This window comes from Medicago truncatula, chromosome 6, assembly GCF_003473485.1.
Source record: "Medicago truncatula cultivar Jemalong A17 chromosome 6, MtrunA17r5.0-ANR, whole genome shotgun sequence".
Taxonomy (NCBI): Eukaryota; Viridiplantae; Streptophyta; class Magnoliopsida; order Fabales; family Fabaceae; genus Medicago; species Medicago truncatula.
In genome coordinates, this window is record NC_053047.1 from 2,490,446 (window position 1) to 2,508,225 (window position 17,780).

Below are 17,780 nucleotides of genomic sequence, written 5' to 3' on the forward strand. Positions count from 1 at the left end.
TGGTACATTCAATATATTTGAGTGTATTGGTACGCTTAAATATTGTTTTTTATCATCTATACTTATAATAACTAAATCTTATTCATCAAAAGTGTCAACGAAATAAAATTAATCTTTTTTTGAATATTTTTCACTCATAATTGAGAACATTGATTATTTTTTATGATAATATGTAAAAAAAATTTATTATGATTTTTATAAATAATGAAATGATGTTTTTTCTTAAGAAATGATGTTCTATAAAATATAAATATTAACAAATAACTATTTATTTCATAAAAAATGATCGTTAATTTATAAAAGGCTTAATTGCACTTTTGGACCCCTATCTTTTCAAAAGTTGCGGTTATGGATCCCTAACTAATTTAAATACAAAACAACCCCCTATGTTTTGATTCTTTGGCAGTTTTGGACCCCCAAGGCAAAAAAATAATAAAAAATTTGACACGTGGCACCTCACTTAGGGTGCCACGTCAGCGTTGACCGAGTCAACAATGGACTGGGGGTCCAAAACTGCCAAAGAATCAAAACATAGAGGGCTGTTTTGTGTTTAAATTAGTTAAGGATCCATAACCGCAACTTTTGAAAAGATAGGGGTCCAAAAGTGCAATTAAGCCTTTATAAAATTATGAAGCAGGAGTACCGGTACACCTCACTTTATGAAAGTACCATAGAAATTTCCGATTTTATAAGGTTGGCAATCCACCAAAAATTAAGATAAACAAGTAGTTTGTTGCTTTCTCTCAAAAAAATAAAATAAAACTAGTTTGTTACGTATTAAAATAAAATATTATTGTTAGAGGTTTTATTTTATAGAAAATTTAAATTTATTTTGTGTTTGTATGTAACTATATTAAAGAGATTCTTTGTTATAAAAAATAACTCAATTTTTTTACATTTATTTTCACTCTCCTCAGCAAAAAAACTCTATATTTCGAGAAGATATTTTAGACAACTTTTTATTTGAAGTTGTTTTTAGATTATAATTTATGATAAAAAAATTGTAACAAATAGATACAATAATATTAAAAGTGATTTTTTTTTTTTAAAAGATTTTGTTTCCTTAATATACTATAACAAATTGAGCTCTAAAATAACAAAGGGACAGTGAGATATGATTAGAAATATGTTAAACTTATCATTTTCTGTACCAAATAATGGATTGAGTCACAATATTTTAATCATATACTATCTTTTTATCTTGTGCACCAGACATACTTTTAGGGTTTCAAGTGAGGTTACAAATTTAGTTACGACTAGTAAAAAGACCTATGCTTTCTCACGGGTCATGTAATATTGCAATAATTATATCTACCTAAAAACATTAAGGAGTAAATTAGCAATATACACTCAATTGTTTTTGACTAAAGAACCAAATTTATGTCTTAATTTTTTTTTTTAGGCTGAGGGCAAATCTATAAATTTTCGTTAATTTTTTAAATAAAACTATGAGAAACATAATATGTGCCCGAGAAACATTCGAACAGATCACAAAAGACATCTGAGACACAAACCATTTACTCGAATGCTATAACCATTATCTAAGCTCTTTTGAACAAAAAACCAATATCAAAGCTGCTTCAAAAAGAAAATCTAATACCAAGGCTTCATTGTAAAAAAATAATTCAAAAACTAAGAAAATTAGTTAGAATTCTGCTACAAATGATTTTCATACCTCATTCTTTGGTAAATTAGTTAGAAGGCACAAAGAATTTCCAAACTCTTTTTAACATTATAATGTACACTCATGTGAAACTAAGAAATAGTTTAAGAGGAGATGGGGATTGTTAGTCAATAACATTCTTATCGCGTGACCATCCTAAAAGTACTTATTGGATTGAACTCTTATTTGATGATTTTGTTAGCATGAAACAACCACTTCCCAAATAAACACTCCTTGTCATGCTCGTAAAAAAGCATCGGAAGAGCTTAATGCTTATTTGGCATGCAACAATTTAAAAATTCGAGATGCAGGAGATTGTAGAGGCTATCAAAATCATCTCTTGGAGGTGGTTTGATGCTAGGAAAATAACCTATGTGATAAAAATGGAGGACATTCTTCGACAATTCGAAGGCCCCATTTTAAACTTATAAAATGGACCTTTAATAAAACAAACACTAAAAACATAATTAAAAAAGAGAGACTAATATCATTAGAAAAGCGCACCACCTCGGGTACCAGACGCCTACAAGCGTCACACTACACCACTAGGTCGCAGCTAATTGTTTGAAATTTCTTAACTTTGACGGTATATAATGAATATTTTTCGGCCTTATAGATATAATGAATATTTTATTTTTATTCAAAAAACAAAGCTAACCCTACTTGAAATATTTTTTACATGATTAATTTTTTATAAGAACTAACTTTTCACTACAATAAAAACCTTATTCCCAATTTCTTAATGTTGAAAGACGGATAGTTAATGGAAGATTTGACTTGCTTAATCTCCTTCATCATTCTGCTACTCATTTTTCACCATGAAGGTTGGTCCTAATATGCTATAGCATATTCAGCACCTTCATATATTCTTTAGCTCTTTGGCAATCCACTTTAACTAACTTCAGATATGATTTGTGCTAGAAATCACTACAAATCACATGACTCATCATATATAGCTTCAATGTGAATTAACGAATCTTTCAAGGAACTTTACAACATATATGAGATTTAGTAAAATTGTAACTAAATCAAAAACAAATGTTACTATTTAGATCTTGTAACATTTGATAAATGTTTGGTAAAGTCCGTGTTACTAAATGGTTTTAGTAACCCTTGAGAGTCTTCTTAGTATCATTTTAAAAATGTAACAGTTTTGGCAGGTAATTCGTAGCTAACCTCTAGCAAGATGCAATTTTATCTGATTCTGGGTAAAAATGTTACTTCGTAGCCAATTTTGGTAGCTAATTCGTATCCAACCTATAGAATGGAATACAATGTCCAATATTACAGTTTTTTTTAAGAAGTCAAACTAACCCAATGAAATTGGTATTTTGGAGACTCGAACCTGAGACCTTGAGAAAAGAGCACTCCCAAGGTCCCAAGCTAACACTATACTAGACCAACCCAATGGGTGCTATAAGTGATATTTAGGTATACGTAATAGATATTTTGAAACAAGTCATGGCCTAAGCAGGACAAAGAGGGGTTATGTAATAAGTGGTTGTTTCACATGAGTGATAATCTGCATCTCCTCTTCAATTCTTTTCTTAGCTTCACATAAGTCTACATTTTAATGTTAGAGAGTGATGTATATATGAAAATCATTTGTAACAGAATTGATATACCAACTTGGTTATCATAGGAGGAAGAAAGTTTTACACTAAGTTGTTAGGAAATATTCTACTTCAAGTTGTTCTACATCCATTGGTAAACAAGTGCATATGCATTTAATCAAAATCGACATTAACAATATTAATACAATTCTCAAATAAGAGGTGGAATTAGACTACTTCAATAAGAGGTAAAACAAGATTACAGTAAGTGTCATCTCCCTAACTCCCATTATTCTCAAGGTGGGAGCCAAGATTTTAATCATATATGATATTGAGAGCAATACAAAATAACTATATAGTAATTAACATAGGAATTGTCTTATGTTTGAAAAACCAACAATTTTGATGATTGTACAAATGAAATTTTTTAGAAGCTAAGGGACAACCAATTTCCGTAAACCTCCTCAATTTTATTTTCAATTTCACCTGTTATCACAACAAGTACATCATCGATTCTTCTTTCTTGCTTCTCCCTTCAAACATGAAAAACTTAGTATTGTTTATTTAGTTGATTTCATGTGAAGAATACGAAATTAAATTGTTTGGTCTTCTTTGCAGACTTACCAAAGAGTAATAAGCACCACTTGGCCCTTTTGACAATAAATTTGAATGTGTTCCTTTCTCAACAACAATGCCCTTATCCAAAACAGCAATCAAATCACAATTTTGTATAGTACTCAACCTATGTGCCACAACCACACTTGTCCTTCCAACCATAACCCTTTCTAAAGCATCTTGGACTAATTTCTCAGATTGACTATCAAGTGCACTTGTTGCTTCATCCAAAAGCAACACCTCTGGATTCTTCAATATAGCTCTAGCTATTGCAATTCTTTGTTTTTGACCACCACTAAGTTGAACTCCTCTATCACCACACAATGTATCATAACCATCTTTTAAGCTTGATATAAAATCATGAGCACTTGCAGCCTTTGATGCCTCTATAATTTCACTCTCATCAACCTTATCATCGTAAGCTCCATATGCAATATTTTCCCTTATGGTACCACTAAACAATGTTGGTTCTTGACTCACAAGTGCAATGTGTTCCCTTAATGACCTTAGATTATATGTCTTTATGTCTCTACCATCAATTGTCACTATCCCTTTAAGTGGATCATAGAATCTTTCAATAAGTCCTATGATTGTTGATTTTCCAGAACCACTTTCCCCTACCAAAGCTGTCGATTTTCCAGCATCAATTTTAATCGAGAACCCTTGAAAAATCATCACATTAGGTCTAGCCGGATATGCAAAATGTACATCAAAAAGTTCAATTATTCCTATTAATTTTTCAGCTTTGTAACCTCTCAAGTCATTGGGCTTGATTTTTGTATACCTATCGAGAATTGCAAAAACTGATCCAATGGCATCAGAGCCTTTAGCAAGATCACTCGTCATGCTACCGGCATCAGCAATAACTCTTCCTGTACTTACCAAAATCATAAAAGTTTTAAATAACGCCTTAGCCGAGATATAACCTTGCGACACAAGTTTTCCACCATACCAAAAGTCCAAAGCCCAAGTAGAATAATTGAGACATTGTGAACATGCAAGCCCAATACCTGCAAACCAAGACTGTCTAACACTTTCATGACTCGGGCCTTGTTGGGCCTTTTCAAGCATTTTGAGAATTCTATCTTGAGATGAAAAAGCATTGATGGTTCTTAGATTTGAAACAGCTTCAGCAGCTATTTTGCTACACTGATCTTGAGCCTTGATGGCTTTGCTTGACATGTTCTTAAGAAGGACACGCCTTGTGTAGAAACAATAAATGATAAGTGGTTGAACTGCTATCATAACAATGGCTAGTTTCCATGCAATGATTAGGCCCATTGTGAATGCTATTACCACCGCTGAAATTGTTTGTACTACTAATGCCAATCTATCACCCACCAAAGATCTTACCTGTGAAATTAATCGGAATAAAACAATGTCATAGAGAGAATCACAATGCACAAGGTGTATTTGGAAGCAACTTTACCTACCTCATGTTTCCAAATATATCACTTTATTTTCACTTTTTGTTTTTCAAATTTTAGTATAGAAAACATTGAAAATTATTCTATTACTTTTATAAAACATAAAACATATGTTTCATGCAATTAACAAAGAAAATGGAAGCCACCATGATTCAAATCTTTAATTTGATTTCGGCGACACTTCAAAATATCCGCACGTCCTTTGAGTCGACTATGAGACTAATCCTCAATAATGTATTTTGTGAGGATAGAATCGAACGGTGTTCTTTCCACACACACACACTAGCTCAACAGTTATAGCCAAATGAGTCACATATATCGAGCACCCTTATGCGAATTCATACACAAGTACAAAATTGAAAGCATATTACAAGTAAACATAATTAAATTGGTGATACCTTCTACAAGCTCCATTACTTAAATATATCATGAGCTAACTATTTAATTAAAAAACACATTACTGTTATCTATATGTAGATAAACTTTACTATCAAATATATCTACCATCTTACTACACTATGGTATTACTGTTTTTTTTTTAACAAGCAAAAATCACTCTGGTATTACTTCTTAGCATTTGTTTTTATAATATGACGAGACTATGAAATAGTATTGACTATTTATGTAAACTTCTTAAGTTAGTGTATTAAGTTCTTAATATATAGATTTCTCTAAAATAAAAGTTCTTAATATATATTTGTGATATTATATACCACATTGGCATCTTTGGCAAGTCTAGAGCAAAGTTAAACAGAAATTGAAGAGAACATACCACATTGGCATCTTTGGCAAGTCTAGAGCAAACAGAACCTGTAGAATTTTGATCTTCATCAAACCAACCAACTTCAAATGTGAGTATCTTAGAAAACATTTTTTCTCTAACCCTCTTAGTCAAATACTCTCCCATGTAAGCAAAGCTATAATGTTGAAGCATATTAATAACCATTGAAATAACAGCCAGCCCTAGAAAACAAAAACCATAAATCCTAATTTGTTTCTTGATCTCATCGTGGTCCTCAATAAAATAAACTGATATAACCGACCCCATTGCAAACGAATACACAGGTTGAATCGCACCGAATAAAACCGCATTAAAACAACCCAAACATGCTTGCTTCCACTCTGGCCCATTCATGGCCAACAACCTTCGAAACGATGGAACCTCGACATTCTCCCTTTTCTTATTATACTTATGATCATTATTATTGTGATCAACAACTGCAACATCATTATTAACAGTATCTTCAACATCATTGTTATAATTAACGATATCATCACCACCGTGTGTCATTGAGTTGAAAGAGCTAGAATGACTCACAAGTCTACGACTACTCGTGATTTCCATGTGATCTCTATTCATGATAGATGGAGTGTCATCACTTTGGTCATTTCTAGTTTGTTGGAGACGAACAAGGGATGTGTAAAGAGAATTGTCATTTTGCATGAGGCTATCGTGAGATCCCATTTCCATGACCAGACCATTTTGAACGACCGCAATAATGTCTGCATTTTGGATGGTAGATAAGCGGTGAGCGATGATGATGGTGGTTCGTCCAACTGCAGCTTTGTCTAGAGCTTCTTGGACGACTCGTTCGGATTCAGAATCGAGTGCACTTGTTGCTTCGTCTAACAATAGAATTTTTGGCATTTTTATGATGGCTCTTGCAATTGCAATTCTTTGCTTTTGTCCCCCTGACATTTGAACTCCCCTCTCCCCAACCTGTAGTAGTAAACATACAATTAACATCTTTATTTTAACTTAACACAATAATTATATATTTAGTAGAATTAGTTTGATTCATGTGAATTCTTACATTACAATTTTTTTTAAGGGATAATTTGTTATGTAGAGTAGAAGTGTTAGCATTAGTCTCTCCATGATATTGCTCGAAATTCATACAAGTCTCCCTAAGTAGTGTAAGCCACATACATTTCATTGAATAAATTTATGAAAAAGAAATTGCCAAATAGTGTATTTCTAATTCTTCAATGATTTTTTTTATATTACAATTTAAGTTATCAATTAAAAAATTACTTAAATTGCATTAAAATAGGAACAATACACAAAACTAATCTAAAAATGTAAACACTTTTTTCTTTCAATTTTACCCTTCACTTAGTTATTTTTTACCATTTTATTGTTCATTGCAAACCAAAGCAAAACGTACATGTAAGCTCCCATCTCGGCGTTAGTGAGATATAATAGAAAGAAGACAAAACAATAGTGAACAAGTAAGACAAATCTTGCATCATGCAAAATTTAGTTTTAAACATTGGACCAATAAATCTCACGATTAAATTATATGAAGATGTGATGTGACTTATTGATCTAATGGTAAAAAAAACACTTGTGCATGTTAGACTTGCACATTTAGCACTAACCTGAGTATCATATCCTTGTGGCAACAATGAAATGAAATTATGAGCATTGGAAGCTTTAGCAGCATCCACAATTTCTTCATATGTAGCATCCTCTCTTCCAAAAAGTATATTCTCCTTAATGCTTGTTGCAAACAAAGCAGGTTCTTGACTCACTAAACCCATTTGTGACCTAAGCCACTTAAGTTGCAACTTATGAATAGCAACTCCATCAAGAAGAATCTCTCCACCAATTGGATCATAAAATCTTTGTAAAAGTGATACAACTGTTGATTTTCCTGAACCACTTCCTCCTACCAATGCCACTGTTTTTCCTGATGGAACCTTCAAGCAAAAATCATTTAAGATCACACTTTCTGGTCTTGATGGATACACAAATTCAACATGGTTGAACTCAACTTCCCCCAAGACTTTCTCTATAATTTCACCTTCCATGTTTTCAGAATCTATCTTTGGAACTCTTTTTATCACTTCCATTATTCTTTCTCCTGCTGCACTTGCTTCTGAGAAGTACTTCACATTTGATAAACTAGTTCCGAAAGCCCTGTCTCATAAATAAAAATATATAGTTAATAAAAAAAGAGGCACAATTTAAGCACATGGTTTTAAATAGCGATCACGTCATGATCCTTGATACTGTTGAGAATCATAGTCAGATACGACCAACGAGGTCATGGAGACTTAAAAACCATGATGGCAAGGCCACAATTGTGATCGGTATGTACATTGGGTTTAGATTGTGTGCAGTGTAACTGCAAGCAATATGTCACATCTTAACCGTCTGATTTCAATGCAAATTTTATTTTTTTTATTTTTGAAATTTAGCATAATGAGGTAGAAATTAGGATGGTTGGATCTTGTTGAAACAATCCAAATGTGGCTTACTGCGTGCAGTCGTCGAGTTGAGATTGCACACAACCTAGACCCTTATACCTTAAGCTCACAAAGTAAGAAATTTTTGAGTTATCAATACCTAAAAAAGTTCAATTAGCGACAGAAAATAGAAATGAAAAAATTGAATTACTATGCAATTATGATGTCTCTAACACATAGAGACGGACTTCATGTTTTTTTGTATCTTAACTTTTCGTCGCTGATTCAACTTTTTTCTGAATAGTATTAATTGAATGGAATGAGATAAAGGGTTAAAGTATAATTACAATCCTCCAAGTGTTATTGAAATTCCAACTGAATAAACAGTACCACCTTTAGCACCATGATACATGACCATTCTGCTACCATAATATGACATCAAAGACCATACAGCAAAAACAAGACCATTGCTTCCTATGCCTATGCCTTTCGCCAAGCCTTGTTTCAATCCCAATTTCACTGATCCTTCCAAAGCATTAGAGAAAGCAGCTATGGTTTTGCTTTCTCCTGCAAAGGAATAAACAGTTCTGATTGAAGATATTGCTTGTTGTGCTATTGTACCGGCTTTATTGTACTCTTCTCTAATTTTTCTAGCCAATCCCATCGAAATTCTTCCATACATGAAACCAGGAATCACTAGTAGTACCAAAAAAGGGAACCCAACAATTGCCAATCTCCATAACAATGCAAATGCTGCTATGTAGCTTCCAAGGAACATAGATGCATTCATCAAAAAATTTGGAACCTACGTAAGTTTCAAATTATAAGAAATTAACTATTTGTTAATGTCATATATATAATCATATGAAATTTAATGTGAAATAAGCTTTTAAGTAGGCTTTCGGGCATAAGTCAGGTCAGACACTTAAAAAATAATCTAGGTCAGGTAATAGATCAAACTCGGGGCTTGGAGTATTATAACAGTAAAACCTATTTAATTTAAGTATGGTCTGATATATTTCTATTGCAATATAAAAATTGATATGCTATCCCATAATAGGTCAAATGAGTTTGCATTTTGTGGTACCTTTTCGCTAATAACATCTTGAATTACGAGGCTATCATTGGAGACACTGGTGATGACTTCTGATGTGCTTGTAATATGCAAATCAAAGTAAGCTACATCTTGTCTTAGAATTGCTTTTAAGTACCTAACTCTCATTCTTGCAGCTTGTCTTTCACCTGTTCTTGTCCAACAATAACCCTCTGAAGAGGGTATAATGTTAATACTTGTGTATCATATGCAAATTAAGGTTAATAAAGTCAAAACCAAAAACAGTAACAAAACTGAAAACTCACCTAGGAAGCAAGCAACAAAAGAGGCACATGCCAAATATAAAAAAAGAACAGCATTCTGCATCAAAAAGTTTAATAAAGTCAAACCAAATAAGGCTAATGTTATTTTCATTAATATTTTCTCTGCATGTTTGAAGAAAGGAAAGTCTTGAAGAATCAGACATGCAAAGGTATAACCCCAACAATTTGTTAAGCAGTTGTATCTTGTGTATTTCTTTTTGGTCTTAACCCTCCAATTTATTTTCAAGGGAAGGTGCTCTTGGTAATCCAAAGTTTAACCGGAACGTAAGTAAAGTCTGGCTAAAGATTATTCTGATTCGATCACAGCCTCAGTTAGATTAATCCAACAAATTTGATCAAGATAGAATCCAAGTTGTGTGTGTTAAGAGAGAGAGAGAGAAAACCTTATTGATGTCATGGACAAAATTGTTGCTTGATGCGCCAGAAGCACTACCAATAGAGTTCATAAGTCTGCCTGCAATAAACAACAACAAAGGAACTGATATGCCATCACCAATGGAACCAATCAAACCAAAAACCATGAAAAACCAATCTAGAACATCTGCATGCATGAAAATTGACTTAAAAGAACCATTTTTCTTTTTCTTCTTAACAATGTAAACATTTTTCTGATCACCACCACCCATTTGGCTTGTTCTACACTTTCTTTTCTTAGAAAAACAACCAAGTAAGATGTTTCTGACAACTATATATCAGTGCTTGGTTCGAAGACAAGCTTTCAATATGGTCTTGTATGTTAAATTGTTAATCAATGCTGTAACATTTTTGTGTAATTCATGCTAACACGTGGAGTTGCTTATAACACGTGGAGTTGCACCCTCTTGTTTTTCATAGCAATATATTAATTGCATTTTTTCTCATTCTATCTTATAATATTATATTTTTGTCGCTCTCAAGTCAAATATAACCGTTTCAAAAGCATCTTGCATTAATTTTTTGGACCAAGATCATCTGCTGTAATAAAACACACACAATTTTCACATTGTTCTGCATCTCGGCTGTTAATTACAAATCGAACGGTTCAGATTAACGCAATTGTAAAATTGTTGAAAGCGGTCTCAACCATACGATCAGACGGACTGTTACAACGTCTTCTTATGTATACACATCAAAGATTCATACGGACATTTCTAGATGTGAAGTCACTAATAATTGAATTTAAATTAAAACGTTCTATCATGTATTTTTAAAGGAATTAAAATGTTTTATCATGTGTTTATCCGTACATAAAATGGCTAGATCATTCAACATTTTTGTGACATTGACGATCTCACTTAAATGCTTCCAATCATTCCCTTCATTTGCTAAAAGACTCATGTGACTGCTATTTTGAGAAGTGAACAATTTACAACAAAACAATATCCTTTATCCCCATGTTTAGAGTAAACCAGCCATTTTATTTCAAAAGTCTCCATTTTATTCTTTATTTCACATGTTTAGGTCTATAATGATTTTAACATCAAGAATACCCCAATTTCTAGGATCATAAATGTATAAATAAGTGATGAAGTGGTAATCGATGTCTATATCAACATTTGATGCAAAAACATTATCATTTTCATTGATATGATTGCCATCATTCCAATTTTCATTAGATTGTTCAAGATTATCTTCCTTTAATAACATGATGTGATAAATTCTAAATGGGTCAATTAAGATCTAGGCCATCAAGTATTGTTATTTTTTACTTAATGAACCTTTAATTTTTTTTATATTTTGTGGCCTAAATTTTGAACTTATTTTTTATGGTCTGGGACGATCGCCCTCCTTATCCTGTCTCATATACGTCCATGTTGTCAATTTTCCAGAACCATGGTATTTTGACTTGGGTTGGAGATTGTCATAAGAAACATTCAAATAAAAGTGCTTGATCTTTATTTTCTTGTCTAGTCTTTTGTTTTGATCATCCACAATTTTCTTGTTGTGGAGTTTTGACCATCCTTATGTTTTTATTTGCTACTACATTAATTTTTTTAACAAAATCCCTTTCACTTGCATTTGACTATTTTATTTGCTTTCATCAACACCAGTCCTTATCCAATGTTCATTTTGGAGTAGTTAGTTATTTGTGTCAAAAGATACTTTTTTTTTCTTTCTCTTTTAACTTGTATGAGTCGTGATGAAGTTGTTATATTTATTGAGTTCCTCCAAACGAAGGGGATTTTGTATTATGAATAAAAAATTAACATTTAAAGTTATCTCCTATCAATAATTATATTTCTTCCACTTGCTCATATTTTTTTTTCAAAATCCTCCCCTCCCCTCTCATCCAAACATCGAAATAAAGCCTTAATTTCAACTTGATGTAAAAATCAATAAGAAAAAAAAAGTAACAATGACATGTGGTTTCTCCAAATATCAATTAGCTCCTAAAAGCAGCTTTTAATCAAGTGCTTATTCATAAGATCAAAACAACATGGGAATTTTTTTTCTTCTATATATACATCTAAATACTTATATAAAACAAAGAGGAATCTAAAATTTTAATTAGTGGGGCAAGATTATATGCATAAATGTATATAAATATATCAACATCCTAGTAGGGGTACGTTGATATACTAACTTACTAACGTCTCCTACTTCATTTTTTTTTTACTAACGTATCCCCATAGGAAATACCAAAAATTGGAGATTACAAATTTTATTACCGTTTTATACCCAAAAATTCAAAGATACCTTAACTAAAGATGTTCATGGATACGAGTCAATATGCTCCATTTAATTCATTTAAGGTTTTGGATAAATGACACGTGGTAAAAAAAAATTCAATGACTCGAATTTAAAATTAAATAAAACATTTTTTGTTAAAATAAACAGTAATTTCATACGCTTCACTTTCTTTTCTTCTCACGTGTCCAGTACTCACATCCATGGCTGCTCAATTCATCTTCTCGATTTGTACCGGAGACGTTACACTCGGTTAAGATTATATATCTTCTCGATTTGGTTCAGTTAAATCACTATCTATTTCAAAAACGTAACATGTTGATTTTAATAAATAACTACCAGCTTTGTGTATATTTAAGTTAAATCATTAGAGTATAATTGTGGCAGAGAAGGGTAATTAGAGATGTACATCAACAATGTTGTGTTGGATTTTTTAATGAGGTCGAATCAACTAGTCAATTGTTCGCATCTTGTCCAAAGACAAAAAAATTTGGAGTTTGGTTTTCAAGTGGTTGGGCTTGCATTTATCAAGGTAGGGATGTGAAGTGTTAAAACAATTTCCTTCTCTTCAATTCTATCTGTAGATGTAGGAAAGGTCCGTCCCAAATTATAAATCATTTTGATTATTTGACATAAATTAAAAAATGTAATTAATTTTTGTATGTGAAAGAGAAATCATAGGTTGGTTTGCAAAATTATCCTTAATTAATATACGAGAAAGATAAATTGAATAATTAAAATAAGAGAGAATAATAGATAGTTTAAAATACTCTCTATTATCCTATTTGTAGAAGACATTTGAGTCAACAAAAGTTTGTGTGTGGTTCAAAATTTAGATCAAATACATTTAATTTTGTTGATCCAAATATCATTTATAAATAAGTCTAGTGAGAGTATAAAAGAAAAAATAACAGTAATATTGACAAAGAATTGTTCCATCCGGGAATCAAACCCGGGTTCTCTCGGATGATTCGTCATTTGTAAAGCTCATTAACCACTTGAGTCCAATTGCTTGATTTTTGCCAAAACAACTTTTAATTTAAGATGGAGGTAGTACTTTTAAAACATCGATCAAAGAGAGAGTAGTTAGAGCATCAACAATGAAGAAATCAATTTTTGGATACTTAAATGAGTCTCACATGCATATATTGTTGGGTCATGAGGGGGGCTAGGGGGACCGTCCACATCGAGGCTAGAACAACCGCACAAGCAAAAGAGACACCACACTCTTACCCAAAACCTTAAGGCTATGGGTTTATGGGTCCTCTTACTTATAAAGTGTTCAACCTTTACTCTTTTATCCGTGTGGGACATATAACTCACACTTGTACACAACAACACTCCCCCTCAAGTGTGAGTCCATCTATTCATCATGCTGCTCCCTTTTCAAGCGGAAGCGGAAGCTCTTACTTGCTTGTATCGCCGTTGTTGGTTTCTCCGCAAACAGACCGACACTGCTTTGTAACGCCGTTGCTGCTTTCTGCCCAAGCGGACCGGCTGCCTCGGTCGTACCCTTCGTCGAACCGGGGCTCTGATACCACTGTTGATTCATGAGGGGAGCCTGGGGGACCGTCCACATCGAGGTCAGAACAACCACACAAGCAAAAGAGACACCACACTCTTACCCAAAACCTTAAGGTAATGAGTTTATGGATCCTCTTATTTATAAGGTATTCAACATTTACTTTTTATCCGATGAGGGACATATAAATCACACTTGCTCACAACACTCCCCCTCAAGTGTGATGCTGCTTTATGTGCAAACTGACTGGCTGCCTCGGTCGTACCCTTCGTCGAACCGGGACTCTGATATCACTGTTGGGTCATGAGGGGAGCTCGGGGACCGTGCACATCGAGGCTAGAACAACCACACGAGCAAGAGAGACACCACACTCTTAGCCAAAGCCTTAAAGTTATGGGTTTATGGTTCCTCTTATAAGGTGTTCAACTTTTACTCTTTTATCCGATGTGGGACATATAACTAACACTTGTACACAACAACACTCCCCCTCAAGTGTGAGTCCATCTATTCATCATGTTGCTCCCCTTTCAAGCGGAAGCTCTTACTTGTTTGTATCGCCGTTGCTGGTTTCTCTGCAAACAGACCGACACCGCTTTGTACCGCCGTTGCTGCTTTCTGCGCAAGTGGACCGGCTGCCTCGGTCGTACCGTTCGTCGAACCGGGGCTCTGATACCACTGTTGATTCGTGAGGGGAGCCTGTGGAACCATCCACATCGAGGTTAGAACAACCACACAAGCAAGAGAGACACCATACTTTTACCCAAAACCTTAAGGCAATGAGTTTATGGGCCCTCTTACTTATAAGGTATCCGACCTTTACTTTTTTGTCCGATGTGGGACATATAACTCACACCTGCTAACAACACTCTCCCTCAAGTGTGAGTCCGTCTATTCATCATGGTCCCCCTTCAAGCGAAAGCTCTTACTTTGTTTGTATCTCTGTTGTTGGTTTCTCCGCAAATGGACCGTCACTTATTGTACCGCAATTGCTGCTTTCTGCGCAAACGAACTGGCTGCCTCGGTCGTACCCTTCGTGGAACCGGGGCTCTGATACCACTGTTGGGTAATGAGGGGAGCTTGGGGACCTTCCACATCGAGGCTAGAACAACCGCACAAGCAAGAGAGACACCACATTCTTACCCAAAACCTTAAGGCTGTGGGTTTATGGGTCCTCTTACTTATAATGTGTTCAACCTTTACTCTTTTATCCGATGTGGGACATATAACTCACACTTGCACACAACAACAAATATCAGTAATTTATTGTTTTTTTAATAGTAATGCCTGATAATCACTTAATCCCTTTAGACCAACACCTCACACAACCTTTGTATAGTAATTCACTAATCATCTATCAATAACTATATATTATTACATTTCAAATTTCAATATTAAGGTGTAGGACCCGCAAATTGAGAGTGTTTATTTGAGACTCCCAATGTATTAAGCAGTTAAATTTTTTTTCTTAAATGATGATACTCCATCTATCTTAAAATAGATGTCCTCTTTACTATTTTTCTCAGTCTCAAATTATTTGTCACTTTATAATATCAATATAATATTTATTATTCTTTTCATTAAAATACTCTTATCATTGCATTTCAATAATCCAATTACACTATAAACTATAGTTAATAAGAGTATTTTAATAAATGAAATTTATTTTATCATTAAAATCAACACGACTGATTTAAAACGGAGGAAATACCTAATAGATACTAATGCAGTAATGCTTATGAATGTAGGCAGGCACTACCATTGGGTTGGTGCTAAAGAGTGTCAAGATACCCTTTAAAAGGGGTTAAAGGTGGGCCATTGGTGCTAAAGAGTGTCAAGATACCCTTTAAAAGGGGTTAAAGGTGGGCCATAAAGAGTGTCTGTTCCTAGTTACGATACCACTCTACTCTATTTCTTCAATTTATCTATCCAAAGTATTTGAAAGATAGGTCCTAGGGAGAACGCCATCGTAACAAGTTTTTCTATACATAATCCAATAAGATACTTGCACATCATTCAACTTAAAAATTTTCTTGACAAAACTAATATGTTAATTAATTTCTTCTAAACAAAATATGTTTAATTAATATTGATTCTGTGATTCAGTCCATAATTATAAGATCATATTTAAAAAAATTGTTTGTCCCTAAATATAAGTTTATGGGAAATGCTAACCGGTGCCCTTGAGGTACTGGTTAATGATATAAAAAAGGAAATTATATAGTAGTTAATGCATTGAAATTATGTAATTAATTTATAATAAAGTCAAAAATAATTTCCTTTTATGGTAATAATTCCCTTTTATGGTATGCTTAACCAATACCCCGGGAGCACCGGTTAGCAGGACCCTAAATTTATCTATTAATTTATACAAGTTTTTCTTTGGTTGAATTTTTTTTTTTAAAGCAAATGTGAATTGCAATAGTCTAACATTGGTTTTTTTTTTTTTTACTAAATAGTCTAACATTAGTATCATAACTATAATCAAGAAAGTGCAATGCAAACCCACTTAGGTTGATATAAAGATGCTGGCTTAAAATTTTGAATTGTGCTCTTTTTCAGCTCTTATATTTAATTCTCTATGATATAAATTTCAATAAATTAGTCTATATAAAACTTTGCTCTTGATTTAAATGAGGTCATAAGTGAACGATGGAATTGAACAATTCTAATTAGCTGTTCATTGAATCGGATATCGAATTTAAAAGCAAAATACTACTCCTTTCATCCTATAATAACCGAGCCATTTACAAAAATATATTGTATTGAAAAGTGAAATAATTCATTCATTTCGATTTTTTTTTTTAAATGACTCAGTTATTATAACTCAGTTATTATGAGATTTAAAATAATAAATAAACAGTATGTGTGATAAACAAAGAACAAAACAAAATACCCTCCGTGTTCTTTCCTCTGCACTCTCCTATCATGGCAGTCAATCCTCCCTGACTGCCGCCACTTTGATTATGCTTTCTTCGTCCCTTTCCTCTCACCGTGGTATTACCCCCACCGTGTACACCGCCGTTTCAACATTTGTTGCCCAATTTCCCCATTTCCTTCAATATGTCCCGTCACAATACATGAAAACAAATCAGAGTTGGAACAAGAGAGATGAGTTGAAAACAAATCTGATCCATAACAACAACTATGGCTTGAAACGACGGCGACGGCACGACGGTGAGAGGATGAGGGGAGAGGGCGATGAAAGAAAGAGTAGAGAGGGCGTATGTTGTTATTACGGGAAAGGGACGGAGATCGATGACAATGGACGACGGTGGGTGGAGGATCACGGCGATGAGAGAAGGGAGAGAGGACTGAAATTATAAAGACAAAGAAGGGAGGAGGCGGTGCAGTCTATTTAGTTCATTTTTATTAAACAAACTTTTTTTATTGTTTGAAATCTCAACCCTTAGATCTATCTTTACGACATGTCACATATCCGTAGTCTAAATTGAGTAAATGGAGCAATAGATAAATGAAGCATACCTAAACTCCCATTTAATCCAATCTTTAAAAGCTCACGTGTTAAACGAGTCAAACTTTAAAAATATGAGTTGTGATATGTAGTCCTCTATCCATCATATACCCAATCCTACTTATAGTAGGTACACCATTGAGTTCCATGTTAGGCCTAATTTACATTAAGTTATTAAGTGATGTCAATTAAGTGATGTCATTATTTATGAAAATAATAATAAGAACTATTAGAGTATCTTTAATGGGGTGAACTAAAGTGGGTAAACTATGTTAATTTTCGTGGGGTCAAA

At 33.5% G+C, this 17,780-nt stretch overlaps 1 protein-coding gene across 1 annotated transcript; it reads right to left on the reverse strand.

The window, feature by feature from the left end:
• Positions 1 to 3,423: 3,423 nt before the first annotated feature.
• LOC11419686 (ABC transporter B family member 15) lies at positions 3,424 to 10,545 on the reverse strand. The gene is made up of 7 exons (XM_039826661.1): positions 10,211 to 10,545; positions 9,810 to 9,864; positions 9,538 to 9,716; positions 8,798 to 9,255; positions 7,641 to 8,181; positions 6,031 to 6,978; positions 3,424 to 5,184 (listed from the first exon to the last, which is right to left on the reverse strand). Exons 1-7 carry the CDS (start codon positions 10,451 to 10,453, stop codon positions 3,781 to 3,783), a joined length of 3,828 nt encoding a protein of 1,275 aa, XP_039682595.1. The 5' UTR covers positions 10,454 to 10,545; the 3' UTR covers positions 3,424 to 3,780.
• Positions 10,546 to 17,780: the final 7,235 nt, after the last annotated feature.

What these genes read in the sequence shown, in the direction of transcription:
- LOC11419686 (XM_039826661.1), bottom strand. Translation starts at nt 10,453, where the DNA reads ATGGGTGGTGGTGATCAGAAAAATGTTTACATTGTTAAGAAGAAAAAG. An exon ending in TTTTGTTGCTTGCTTCCTAG is followed by an intron (nt 9,717 to 9,809) that starts GTGAGTTTTCAG and finishes TACCCTCTTCAG; the next exon opens with AGGGTTATTGTTGGACAAGA. An exon ending in TCAATAACACTTGGAGGATT is followed by an intron (nt 8,182 to 8,797) that starts GTAATTATACTT and finishes TTTATGAGACAG; the next exon opens with GGCTTTCGGAACTAGTTTAT.